The following is a 14,035-nucleotide window of genomic DNA, read 5'->3' on the forward strand; positions in this document are numbered from 1 at the left end:
CCTCCTCCTTCTTCCTCCTCCTCCTTCTTCCCTCTCCTATGGCTGACATCTATGGCTGAGGGGTGTTCACTGTCCTACCCGAGCCTTGCTTCCCCACAGTAATGGCTGAGTATAACTCTGTGTACTTTATATTAATACTGTTACTGATATTAGTTTTTATTAGTAGTATTTTATGAAATCTATTTCTATTTCAACCCAGAGTCTCCTTTCCTTTTCTCAATGCCTGCCAGTAGGTAAATAGGCATCGGGTGATAGAGCAACTGTATGAACCACGACATAGTGTTAATAGAATAGGACTTACTATATAGCATTTATAACTTAATTGTTATCCTTGATGCTCATAGTAATAGTGTTATTCATTCAATAAGCCAACACAGGGAAAGTGAATACAGATCACCTGTTCCCTGGGCACAGATTTTAGCTGTTAGATATGCATGTTTTCACTGAACTTTGTTCTTACTGCAAAACGCTTCCAGGGTACCTCCTAGATTCATCAGCTTTCAGGTGCATCTGAAAAAAGGGTGGGAAAAAATTACATAATGAAAAATTATGTAAACCTGGAAAAACTAACAGTGAATTTATTCAACAACACCAGGAGTTATTTAAGAACCAAGTGCAGGAGGAATTGTGGTACAGAAAATAGGCTCTATTTTTTTCTGCTTCTGCACTACTGTATCTTCCCTTTTTTTTTTCTCTGTTTGGATACCCCATATGTTTGCTGTTTCTGCGTTTCTTATGTTTTCCTCCCTCGGTTCCCCTGCCATACCTCATTTACCTTTTCTGATTCTATGGGAGTCAATTTTGCCAAGTAGGCTTTATCTGCCTCCTGCATTTTATGATCATTTGTATGCAGAATGCAATATATATAAATTAACTACATCCTAAATATATATAAAATCCAACATGAGTTTCAGGTTTGCAAAATTACATCCCTGCCTCTGCTGATCCATCTGCAAGTAGGTACCATATGTCAGTTACTTTATCAGGAAGCTTCAGGGGGATCCATTAGAGAGAGTCCACAGCATAATTAGAAAAAAGAACATTTGTTTTCCCAGCTGCCCTGTTTTCATCCTTCCTCCTCAAATGTTCTGCTGATTTCAATTAAGCTCACCATAGATGCACCAGCCTGGTGACCCTGGGGAACCAATTGCTTTAAAACTTAGTATCTTGCTTGCAAGGTGGATTTTCTCCAGTTTGTTCAGCTGCAATCCCAAACTCCTCAAGGGATGCTGTCACAAAATACCGTCTCGCTGTGGGGCCACTTTGGGGCCCACAGGTGAGACAGCACTGTCATGTAAATGTGAGTAGCCAAACCTCAGCAAACCCCAGTGCTGGAGACGTGCCCTTTGGGAAGCACTCTGGCCGGCATGCTGCTAGCCACAGCTCCACCTCCAGCTCCGCCAGCGTTCAGCTGGGTGCTCGACAGGACACAGGGGCAGAAGTTTTTGCCCTGCGTTGAATTGACAATGTCCTAGGCTGACCATGCCCCTTAGCTGGGAGCAACCCAGGGTGTCCCAGCCCCGCAGCAGTTCCCATCCCCCAGCTCACTCAGGGAGAGGCGGTGGCACACTCTTCGCTGCGGTGCTGGAGGTTGCATCATGCAGACATCCTGCCAGGGCACCGGGGTCTGCATTTAGTGTTAGGATTAATATTTCTGTTTTTCCCTTTTCTCTTGTCCAAGGGGAGAAGCCTGTGCACCAAACATTTTATTTCATTAGGGAGTTCTTTTGTTTTGGTCTGTCTCTTTAACCTTGTTTGTAGAGGTCACTCTCTGTTTACAGTAGAGAAAGCAAGGGCAAAATGTGCATCTGCTTTAGGAGCACAAAGTGGTGGGATTCACAGAGCTCATCTTGCAGCCTTGGCTGGGCTAAAACAAGCTCTGCTGCCTTCTCAGATGAATTTATCCTTAATATGGCAAGTACAATAGTGACAGAGAAGCAAATGTCTTGCCCTGAGGCTTGCTAGGCTGTACTGGACACCTCGGTGCCTGCTCATGAGGTGTCTAGGAGGTTGTCCTGAGCCATCATGTCCCATTCAGCTCCCAATGGGAAACCCCAGCAGAGCTTGAAGGATGATCTGGGGGTTCAGACACATCCTCACAGGCTGGAAATAACTAATGACATGTGTAACCAGTCGAGACTGCACTGTGGTGGCAACAGTGTGTGTCTGCCCACTAGTCTCCCCCTGCATGGTTGTGGGCCATCTGTCCAGGGCCTCTCCTAGCAAGGGTGCAGTGGTGTGCAGCAAAGGCTAAGTGCAGCTGTGTCAGGAGCATGCTGCTGATAGCTGCTCTTGCTTCCTCTGAAGCCTCCAGCTAAGCTGGAGGTTGAAGTAGGTGTTGAGGAGAGTGAAGTGAGGCAAGCCTGGTGGCACAGGATGAGTAGCAGGGGTACAGGGCAACTGTGCTCTCAGCTGGATCATCCCCTCTAGAGGGACTCAAACCATTAACCTCACCCACTGTTCTGGCCTCCTCCTGCTTTTTATTAGGTGAGGTAGCAGCATCTCAACAAGCAGAAGCACACTGTAATTGTAGCCAAATCTGTGCTTCAAGTTTACCTGTCTGTCCACAAGGCATTCTCATTTGGAAGCAATTTACGCTGTGCGTTCCCTCAGCTTGGCTGCATTAAAACATCCTCTGCTTTTCCCCACTTGTATCTTGCACTTTCTGTTCTGTGCGGTTTGCACATCACACCAGCTCTAACATCCGTGACGTATTTTAGAGCAATTTCAAGTTCAGCATTGCTTTCCCAGGTCAGGCTGGAGAAAATCCCATAGGAAGATGTACCTTTATGCACTGCCATCTCTAGAGAGCTAAGCAATGCAATAGATTCAGAGATATGATAGATCTGGGAGTGCCTCATTTTATTTAATGAAAGTAGTTGGAGTTTAGATGCCAATATGCAAGTTTTGTTCTTTTTCACTTCTTGGCATAATTACTTTACTATGAGGATCCACAAGGAAATAAGGGAGGAATAGTTATATGGCCAAAGGGAGTCAAGTGCTGCAACTGATTAATAAGTTATGGGTGTTTACTAGCTACTTGATTTTCATGTATCGCCTGCAAGAATGTTAGAAATACTGAACAAAAGTTAATTTCATGGGATCTAACTGTTTATAACTGGATTTCATAATATGTGCCCCAGAAAACATCAGTGTGTACTAATGAGGTAATGCCAGATTTCAGCTTATTTCTAGAACAGACACATCGTGGTTGCTTGCTGCTTGTCCCAGGTTGCCAGGGCAGCTCTCACTGGGGGAAGCAGAGCAGGATGCCTCTCTCCCCTGTGCTCTCAATTGAGTTTCCTCACGCAATTTACAGCTGGATTAGATGGAGCCAGTGGAAATCAAATATTTATAAAATCATATTTAACTCATTACCTCATGTTTCAGTTGAGAATTTTGGGACCAAACAGTAACTCTGACCTTGAAGATATTTGTCAATGCCTGGCAACACAATGCTGTGGGCCAGCAATAAAAGCAGTCAGTCATAAGTGACTGAATTTCATCAGGGTGGTGTGTAAACATAAGTAAAACTTCAGAGAGCTCAAGTAAACATCAAACTCTTGATGAGTTAGTTCAGCTAGATGTGGCAAGATAAACTAGCAAAGCTGGGATTGCTGTGTAGCATCGGAGATTTGCCTGCTGTTGACCAAAGAGTTTGTGATCTTGGCACGGGTCAGGTGGTGAGAGGCTCCATGCTGGGTTTTCACAGGCGTGTGCTGTGTGGGTGAAGGCGCGTGCTCCTGTGCAGAGACTGAGACCTCAGCGAGACCCTCATTTAACGGTAGCCTGGGTTTTATACACCGTGTCTTCCACTGGGGTGTTCTTACAAGTGATGCTTGGTGTGGGTGTCACTCAGAGCCTCTGCTCAGGACAAGGGTCCACCAGGAGAAACACTTTTTTGAAGCCAAGCACACTGTACAGTGAGCCGTTCTGAGAAAGGAAAGAGTATTTCATGGGTGTATGATACCCGTGCCCCGATTTTCTTGGCTTAAATTAGCTGGGAGCATCTCCTGGTGTTTCAGAATAACTCCTCTCCAAAATCTTCATCTCATCCTTTGCGTTTCTGTACTCCTCCTTCCTGCTGTAGGCCATTGGACGCCCACACATGCCTGCCTACTGGTCTCTGGGATTTCACCTCTCCCGATGGGGTTATGGCAGCATTGAAACTTTAAAGAAAACTGTTGATCGCATGCACTACTATGATATCCCATACGTAAGTATGCATTTTTCACTGTGTAAGCTAATTTTACAATCCAAAGTGAGATGAATAAGATTATAATACAGAAAAATTGATTATACTACAAAGATAATTGTAGAATAAAAGTATGTTCATAATCTTATTTAGTAGTTTTGCATGTAATATCTTTATAATGTTTAGAAGAATATCTAAAGCGGGCTTTGAATATCCAGCTTAAGTGCTGCTCTTGGCTGCGTAGCAGGCGATCCTGGTGTGAATTTACTGTTATGCAGTACGAGGTGTTGGCATTTTAAAAATAAATTGTGGTACTAATGATGCATATCACTGCCCAACAGTTGCTAAACAAGGACTTCTACATTTCCATTTTGTCCATTGCTGTCATGTAAGTTTATAGGACAATTATTTATGATTATTATAGCAAATCTCTTAGGTTTCATTCATGTGTTACCTTTTAGAAATGCAACTGCATATATTCTGATTTTCTTTATCAAATACTTCAATCACAGAATCACAGAATAGTTTTGGTTGGAAGGAACCTTTAAAGGTCATCTAGTCAAACCCTCCTACAATGAGCAGGGACATCCTCAACTAGATGAAGTTGCTCAGAGCCCCGTCCAACCTGGCCGCGAATGTTTCCAGGGATGGGACATCTGCCACATCTCTGACCAACCTGTTCCAGTGTTTCACCACCTTCACCATAAAAAAATTCTTCCTTATATCACATCTGAATCTACCCTCTTTTAGTTTAAAACCTCTACCCCTTGTCATGTTGCAACAGGCCCTACTAAAAAGCCTGTCCCCATCTTTCTTATAAGCCTCCTTTAGGTACTGAAAGGCCCCAATAGGGTCTCACTGCAGCCTTCTCTTCTCCAGGCTGAACAGCCCCAACTCTCTCCGCTGGTCCTCATAGGAGAGGTGTTCCAGCCCTCTGATCTGTGGTCCTTCTCTGGACTCACTCCAACAGGTCCATGTCTTTCATGTACTGAGGACTCCAGAGCTGAATGCAATAATAATGTTTACTTTAAACATGTTTAGGATGTCCAGCATCTTGATATTGACTACATGGAACATCGTCTGGACTTCACCTATGATAAAGTGAATTATGCAGGTCTGCCAGAGTACCTCCAACAACTGAAGAAGGAAGGAATGCACAATGTCATCATTCTGGTAAATTAATGATGTTGCTAATTATTTCTCTGTTTATAAGAACTAGTTGCAGCATAATGTTCATGTCAGTATCTAGGTGCTAACACGCACACTCTATTCTAGCAGATTTTCCATTTTTTTAATTTACTGAGAAGAGCTGAAGAATTTCTCACAGATTTCATATTTAAATGTGTTGCATTTATCATATATCTGTGTACCAGCACCATCTCTATACCATAATATTAACTCCTTTTCACTTTTTCCCACTCCATTATGAGAACTTTTACCTCTGTTCAGGGCTGAGTTGAGACAGGATTGCTTTAATGCAATTCTTCTCCAAAAAAATAAAAAATGGGTTCAATACACAGAAATAGCAGAGTGGTGGACAAAATCTACTCAAAATCACTCTGCAGAGCTAGTAGCTACAGTTCACTTTTAATCTAAATTAATGTAAGAGAAGTTTGTTTGCATGAATATTGGTGGAAAATGTCTATTGAATCTGGAACCAAAATTGAGATTTGACCCAATGGATGAATTTGGGCAGAAGTGAAAATCAGAGATTTCAGTCTTCCCCCATCAATTTTTCCAACAAAGATTGCTGCTTCTTTCCAGCAAATTCCCATACATGTCCTTGCACTGAAATGACTTTTTCTCACATTAGCTAAGTGAGTGTCAATGGTGGAGGGAAATTGGAGGCCAGAAATTAAAGAAAAGTCCTTGATAGATGCATAAGGCCTGGGCCAGCACAGGCTGGGGCAGTCACATCACCTGGGAAGGATTGGGGCGGGAAGGCTCAGGAGCACAGAGACCTGGAGCAGCACCTGCAGGTGCGAAACATCGCCACAGAGAAGAGAGATGTAATTTGTTCTCCATAATCACTAAGGACAGAATAAGAAGAAAAGTGCTTTAAATTGCATCAGAAGTGATTTAAGGTAGACATTAAGATAAAGCTGCCTGTCTGCATGGTGAGCCAGGGGACTGCCTGGGGTCGGGGGTCCCTCCCCGAGTGGGTGTTGCAAATCAGTCTGACATGCATCAGAGATGACTCAGGCTGAGCTGACCCATGCAGGAAGGAGGAGAAGACAACTCCACAGAGTCCCTCTCAGGACTTTTTGCTGTAATTGCAGTCTTCTATTTTTCAGCCTTAATGGTCAGCTTATACCTTTCATTTGGGTGCTACTATTCTTATTTAGCCAAAATTGCCATTTTCTTGTCCTGCTACTTTCTTTCCTGACAGACTTATTCACATAAGCATATTATACCTCAGCTTTTTCTGCTAGGCTAAACAAACAAGTATTTTATTCTCTTTTTATCAGGTGAGTCAGATCTCACTATAATAGCTCTCCCTCACACGTGCCCCAGTTTGAATGCATTTGCCTATGCAGCAGAAAACTGTATTTCAGAGGGCCCCAGCCGATGCCCCCCCCCCCCCGGCAGAAATATTTTCTTCATTCTGCTAAAAATGTTGCATGACAAATCACATTTACCTACATTATACTGGTGACTCAAACTTGTAAGGAGACCAATTAATCCAGCCGAATCAAGAATAGACAGGCCACCAATGTTTTGGCCCTAAGTTCATCCAGTCCTTTTAAAATAAGGACCACATTCCTTGTCTTGTCATGGGGGCACTGTCAAAGGCTTGTGGGAAGAGAGACTGGAAAGCAGAATCCTAAGTTGTGGGACAGTCCCTCTTTCACTTGTGGTGGTTCAGACTTTTATTGGAGTCAAGATAACCAAGAGCTACTGCAATTTCCATATCTAAAATTCACATTATCTTGTCAAATAGATAGATTCAGTTAGAAGTGCCTCCCTGTCCTTATTTTTTCCTCCACACCTTATAAAATTTAGCATATGATGAGGATGGACTAGTCAGTACCATAGATACCCATATCAGTGTTTTATTTTAAAATACAGTTATGAGGTTTGCAGTTCTTCAATCTAGGGGTGGTTTTTTTTTTGGTAGTTTCATTAAAAATATCTGCTCTGTATTTATTATTAGCCCAATCTTCACTTTGTTGTACTATAATTGCTTTTGCTGCTAGAAATCTCGAACAAAACCACACAGTCCAAGTGATCAATTACATATTATTAATGGAAATAGCAGTCTATATAGTGAGCGCTGTTTGCCAGCCATTTGTTGTCAAAGATACATTCCTGTGAAGATCTCAGGTCTTCTGCAGCTGTAAATCATGACAAGTCCCAGGGTGCAGCAGTGAAAACAGTTCCCATCAGCAGAGGACCAAGGCATAGAGTTTAAACAGTAACAGATTACTAAGTCACTCTGATGGAGAGAGCAGCTTCAAGACAAAAATAACCCCAAATTAACTGGATACGTTATTGTAAATAACTAACTAAGCAGTAGATGAGCACATGTGTTGTCAGGACTGGGTGCTCTTTCAGGCTCTGAGGCAGATTAGGCTCCCTATATCCTCAGTATTGATCTAAAAATTATCTAGTATCTTAGAGCTCAAACACTAAATACTGCCTGCCTATTTATTGGTTTATCACAAAAGAGTTTGTGAGACAAGAATATATCAGCAAAATACCATGAGTCTGGGGTAACTCTTCCTGTGGACACTCTTGCCCTTCTGTAAATATTCAGTATTCACCTCTTTTTCATCAAAGTTGGGTGTGTCCACTTGCTTTGCACTTTCTTCTGGGTAAGAAGCTACAGGCAAGCAGTCATGGTTTAATGGGTGAGCTACATTATCTTCTTTCTTGTGAGTTTAACTTCAACAATGTTTTTAAAGGCCTTTCAGTTTCTCAGATGGTGCATGCTAGAGCAGTGCAGGGAGCTGTTGCTATATAAATTCAAATTCAGCTGCTAGACAGATGCAAGGAATACAACAGCAATTCTTAACTCATGCAATGAGCTAATAGGCATCCAGATAGGAAGCATTTCTTTCCTCCTTCCACTAACCTGTAACTAAGGACCATTTTCTGCTCTAGTTCTTTAGATAAGCTTGTGAAAAGGAACAAAAGCTGATCCAGTTTGTCTTTCATTTTTAAAAAGCTAACATGAAGTTTTTGATTTTCACTTTATTGAGTTGCTGATATTTCTGTCAAACTCTGACTGTTGGCATTCTTCAGTGATGTAAAGCATTCCCGTAAGTTAAGTCAGGAGGTGGAACATTGTGAAGTATTCTCAAGTGACAGCAAAGCCATGCTAACTGCAATCAAGGCAAGTGTAATCCCATGTGATACCCAAAGAACAATTTTGTGTAGTGACAGTAATGAGTGAGTTCCCCAAGTGTTGCTTCCCTCATGATGATTTCAGGAAATGGGCTCTGATTGCAGTCACATAGTGTCATGTAAAATCTCTAGCAAATGGATCTGGGAGTGATGGGTTCAGTCCTCCTCATCTCAAACCACTATGGTCACAAGCAAAGTGCAGATCCTGAGATCCAGCAGTATTAGCACTGGCAACCTGCCTGAGCATGGGACCCTGGACTCGGCTGTGCCACCGTTGCTGGGGTGGCTGGTCCCATCCCCATGCTTGCACCCAGTGCTGAGAGCCCTCTGTGCCTATGGTCACCTTAACAGTAGCATGGAGTCCACTTAATTACTGGAGTCTCTAAATGCAGTCCTTCAGCACTTCTCTCTCCTGATCTTTCAGAAGTCAGCTTCATTTAAGGGAAATTTTGTCTAAGAGTGTCAGTACTTGGTCATCGTTATTGCACTGAATAATGTGCATGCTTCAGCTGATTCAGAACATGTATTTTCTTTAGAAACAAAGAAAAAAGTTCTAAAAGTAACAATGACTACACTGTAAAATAACAAACATTATTACTGAAGAGGACCTATAATGAAAGACCTTGTATACCTTCCACTAAATCACACCAAAAATAGAAGTAGCTAGGAATGACGAGTGACAAATTACTTAAAAGTCAATAGCAACATGCTAATGATTCAGAATAATGCTTGATAGCTTTAACATTTTAAAGTACAGCTCTGAGCTGTAGAGGCTAAAATTTCCAGAGATGCATTTTTATGGATGTGTATCAAAATCTATGTCTGAGGCCACAAGTGGAAATGCATCCATCTGGGTAAGTGCTGGGTGCCCCCAGGTCTCAGGGCATTCAGTTGGAGTTAAGGATGATCAGCACCTCTCTCCAAGAGCTGCTAAAAAGACGAGTTAGGGAAAATTTAACAGACATGAACTTCCTCCCCCACAAACAACCTGTGAATGCATGGGAGGGTTTTGTTCTCTTTAGGATGATACTAAACCTGCATAATATATTAGATTTATTCACTGGAATAACCTTTCAAATGGAGGAAACCAGAAGTTTGGATTAGGAATAGTTAGTTAAGCTGACTTCTTCCAGCCTTCAAGTCCCTTGAGAGACATTTTTTTCACAATTATAAGATAATTAATGCAGATGGACAGTTTTCTCTTTTCCAAAGTTGGACTGTTAAACAAATGAAAAATGCAATGGACACTTACTGTCTTTATGGAGGTGATGCTGGAGCTAGATAGTTAAAATTGAACAGAATTTTGCACTTAAGGTGCGGATTTAACAGGGGCTTTGTTTTTGAGCCATGGAAGAATATACCTTCCTCACCAGGGCTATAGTTATCAGAAAACTTACAAGAAAATCAGGCAATTAATTTAGGTATTAAAATGAGCTTAAAGACACACCTTTAAAGAAATGTACCATTTGGGATGGGCTAGTTTTTGTTCTTCAGAAGTTTGTTAGTTAGACTTCTATCACATTTTGATTAACGTTCACTTAAATTGTTGCACAAGCTATAAGTGGAAGAATTGTTTCAGTGGTGTTTTTCTCATTGTATTTCATAACTGAATGTTTTTTGCCTGAAGCAGACCCTGAGGGAATAACATTTTCTAAGAGAAAAGTAAAGAATTCCCTTCTTCTAAAGTGTCTGCAATCTTCCTCTGTTCTAAATAACACAAAACACATATCTGCTCCCAATTAGGAACATACTGCAAAGTGCACTTATGTCCTTTTAGTCTCAGTTGACTGCTGAGCAGTGTTGAAGAAAATAATTTTGTTGACTGGCATCTCAAAGTATTCCTAACTTTATTACTTACTGGGATGATGGGCCACTATCTTCTCCAGGAGCAGATTAGGCTCCATTTCCATGAATTTAGTGGCTACCAATGCCCATCCTGAGGCAGAGAAGCTGGTGGTGTCAGTGCCAGTGACAGCAATGGGAGGTGGTGACCACCCCAACGAGTGAAAGGGGCAGCAAGGATGAGCTATGGGGTGTAAAATGCTGTGGTCTTCATGCCTGGGGAGATGTATGGTCCCGCAGGCATGTGTGACTTGGGTTACTCTGCACCAGACTGGCATAAACCCTTGAGTCTGGCATTTGATCTGAAGGGAGTGCCAATAAGGTCCTTTTGAGGTTGGATGTGTCCCACCTTCAAGCCCCTTGTGAAGTTTTAGTTATTCCCGCACTGAGCTGCTGATGCTGAGGCAGCTGGAATGAGGATTGCCTTGAAGGAAACCCAGAGGTGTCCAGGTGTGGGAATGCCCAGTGTGGCACCTTGCTCTGCCAAGCAGAGACATGTAAAGTAAAATCTAGCGCCACTCTCAAATAATTTGAACAGAGTGTCTCATAAAACATAAACATGAGGGTATTTAATAATTTCACATCACTTTTGCTTTATACAAGAAAAACTCATGACATATCTTTAATAACATTAAATGACATAACTTTTCCTAAATTATTATGTACTCTCAACTCTTATTAAATTTTAATGCTATTTTCTTCCAGTATTATTGCAATCTGCATTAAGAACATTATCCAAATTTTTCTAAAATATACAAATTGAAAACTAATTGTTACCTTTGAGATTTTGCTAATGGAATTGTAATCACTGTTTTCAGGACCCTTTCATAAGTAAGGACGAAGCACCGGGCACTTACAAGCCTTATGATCTTGGACAGGAAATGGGAGTCTGGGTGAACAACTCTGATGGCGTAACTCCTGCTGTTGGACAGGTCGGTTTATTACGTTATCTCACGCATTTGGTCTAGTGCTGCTTCAAAGTGATAAAGCACTTAACAGAAATGAGAAGATAACCAGTCATTATATGTAACTCCAGGCCTGGCCCTCTGGACATTCTGTGTTTCCTGACTACACCAACCCCAGGACCGTTGAGTGGTGGACCCAGTTGTGTCTGGAGTTTAAAGATGTCCTTGACTACGATGGGATCTGGATTGTATGTCTCATTATATATTGTATATTTATCTTTTTTTCAAAAAAAGAAAAATGAGTCTTTTGACATGTGTCTTATGCTCTTTATTAAAGGATATGAATGAACCATCCAATTTCTTAAAAGGCCAATATCCTGGATGTGCTGTTAATGATATCAACAACCCTCCTTACATTCCTGGTAAGTAAAGTTTCCTTGACAGTCTTTTTCATTTTATTAAAAATCCTCAATAGGTTGTTTCTTAGAAAAAACTTCCATCCTCTCATTTTCCATCTTTGCCTGCCTTTTCTGTGTGTTTAATTACATATTTTTTCAGGACTCCATTGGCTCAGCTTTGGTGGAGTATCAAACATAAACCACTTTATTCTGTCACTGAGGCTGCCTTTGTAACAGAACTAGAAAAATGGACTTTCCTGACATTCTTTGAGCAACTGGTCTGCATCAGAGAAAGGGCGAGATAACGGATATACTGTAACTCAGCTACTAATTTATGGAAGGAGTAACCCTTTTGTCTTACCATCACCATAGCTAGTCTCAGGGATGGGCAGTCTCTGCCTCTTTCACAAACCACAAGGAAGATGGCATCTCCTTGATGCCTTAATTCAATATATTTTCTTTTAGGAAATAAATTTTCATTGCCTTACTAGAAATGGGCTAAAAATAAGTTAAAAAATGTCCAATCCTATGGAAGGCTGATAGGAATGGGAACACCTCTTCCAGTAGCTGAGTTAATGATATGCTCATTCACCCCCAGGAAGCTATGAGTACTGACAATTAGTGTCAGTGGTCCTGGCAATTAATCCAGCCAACATTTCCCCAGGAAAGCCCTGCTGCTCAAGCAATGCTAATATGCAGCAGGAAGTTGATGCACAAATGAGTTACTGACAGTGAGGTATTGGAAATGTCCCCTTTTTCCCTTCAGGCTGTTGTACTGTCATGTGATTTCTTCATTTTATTTATTAAATCTCATTTCTTTTCACTCCAAATACAAGAGAAACATAAGCATAACAAAATAATGACAAAATATTATAAATTATTGATACCAGAAGCAGAGATTTTAATTATGATTTTGGTGTTTGCCCTCTTTGCGGGGAAACAGCTGATAGTAACTGTTGTGTACTGGCCCTGTGGGTCCTGTCATTGATCAAAGCCCATGAACTAATGAGATATTTTCACCTTTGCCTTAAGTTACCTCCATTTTTGTTAGCATTCAGAGCTGCAAAAAAAGGTGTGAGACTTTGAGGAAGATGGCCAAAGCAGCAGAGCTTCCTTTACCCTCACAAATGAAAGACAGGGATGGACCCATAAAGAAGCTTCTGAGTCACGAAGCTGAGCTTTGTGACAACTTACATTGAAGTCTGAGTTGTTATAGAGGAGTCAGACTTAGAGACCTAGATACCTACATGACACGTAACGATAAGGAATGCTGAGGACAGGTGTGTTTTAAGCCCAGTTTCTTTCTCTGGCTTGCTCCTTCTTGTACAACGATGCACCTACTTCTGCTTGCAAGTCCAGCATTGGTCTCCCTTCTGCAAACAGGAGACTAGAACAATTTTTCCAAGGTGTAGGAGATCTGTTTTCAACCAGTGTTTAAGCGTGTTATTTTCCACTTTATGCCAACCCTGTGCGTGCCCTTGGCTGTCCAAGTCCTTGACTGGTGTAGGTGTGAGGTGGGACCTAAGCTGCTTAATCCAACAAGACTTTAGGACCTTCTTGGGTTTGGCAGAGTTTTGGGGGCTCACTGTAGTCTTAGGTGACTGAGTCTGTGCCAGTCGGAGTCTCTGTGCCTCAGGGTTTTTGTCAATGTAGCCTTCAGCCTCCTTATCTAAATTATAACCACAATTACACATAACCATAATTTGACCTTCTAAAAACAGATGTCCTTCAAATCAATTTTCTATAAAACACTTTATACTGAAGATTAATATGCAGTTGTAAAATAATCAGTATTACTGATGCAGAATACAAAATATTCAGAATAAGAATGAAGCATGAAAGTATGACTCATGTGGCAGCGTTTTCTTTCATATTCCACCTTAATTTTATAGGGCTAATAATTAATTGCCACTGGGACGTTAAGTGTGACTTTTTCCAGAACCTTAGGGTCTTCTTCCAAGTTAAAGTTGCTTGGAAATTATCTATATATTAAGTTACTTCTGATGTAGGTCAGCCACACTGGAGCCTTTGTGTCTAAAGATCCAAAAATGAGGGTTCCAGCTGTGGTGGCACGGCACAGCAGAGAAGCTAATGGGCTTCCAGGTACAGAGAAATGCACTTTGTAGTAATGAACTGCAAATATACAGTAAAGTGCGATTAGGGAGTGAAATTGCTTGCTCACAGAGAAATATTTACAATAGTACATGCATCTAATTAAGAATGCAAAAGAATAATATTTGAGAATCTACCTTCTTTCTTTTTTTGAGAGAATTTTGTAACATTTTCAGTCCATCTCTTCAAATAAATACATTTTATGAATGAAACATCTGTCCTGCCCAATTCCTGCT

The 14,035-nt window shown here is 41.3% G+C and overlaps 1 protein-coding gene across 1 annotated transcript in view; it reads left to right on the forward strand.

Annotated features, from left to right (window-relative positions):
- Positions 1-4,090: 4,090 nt before the first annotated feature.
- Positions 4,091-14,035, forward strand: part of LOC104539058 (sucrase-isomaltase, intestinal-like) — a gene marked incomplete at its 5' end in the record, with an annotated part of 31,582 nt that continues 21,637 nt past the window's right edge. The window contains 5 exons of the mRNA XM_010182485.1: positions 4,091-4,216; positions 5,237-5,368; positions 11,203-11,316; positions 11,421-11,537; positions 11,627-11,711. Coding sequence (XP_010180787.1) covers positions 4,091-4,216; positions 5,237-5,368; positions 11,203-11,316; positions 11,421-11,537; positions 11,627-11,711 — 574 coding nt within the window. The remainder of the gene's footprint in view (positions 4,217-5,236; positions 5,369-11,202; positions 11,317-11,420; positions 11,538-11,626; positions 11,712-14,035) is intronic.

The sequence above is a fragment of the Mesitornis unicolor genome, unplaced genomic scaffold (genome assembly GCF_000695765.1).
Source record: "Mesitornis unicolor isolate BGI_N332 unplaced genomic scaffold, ASM69576v1 scaffold28394, whole genome shotgun sequence".
Taxonomy (NCBI): Eukaryota; Metazoa; Chordata; class Aves; order Mesitornithiformes; family Mesitornithidae; genus Mesitornis; species Mesitornis unicolor.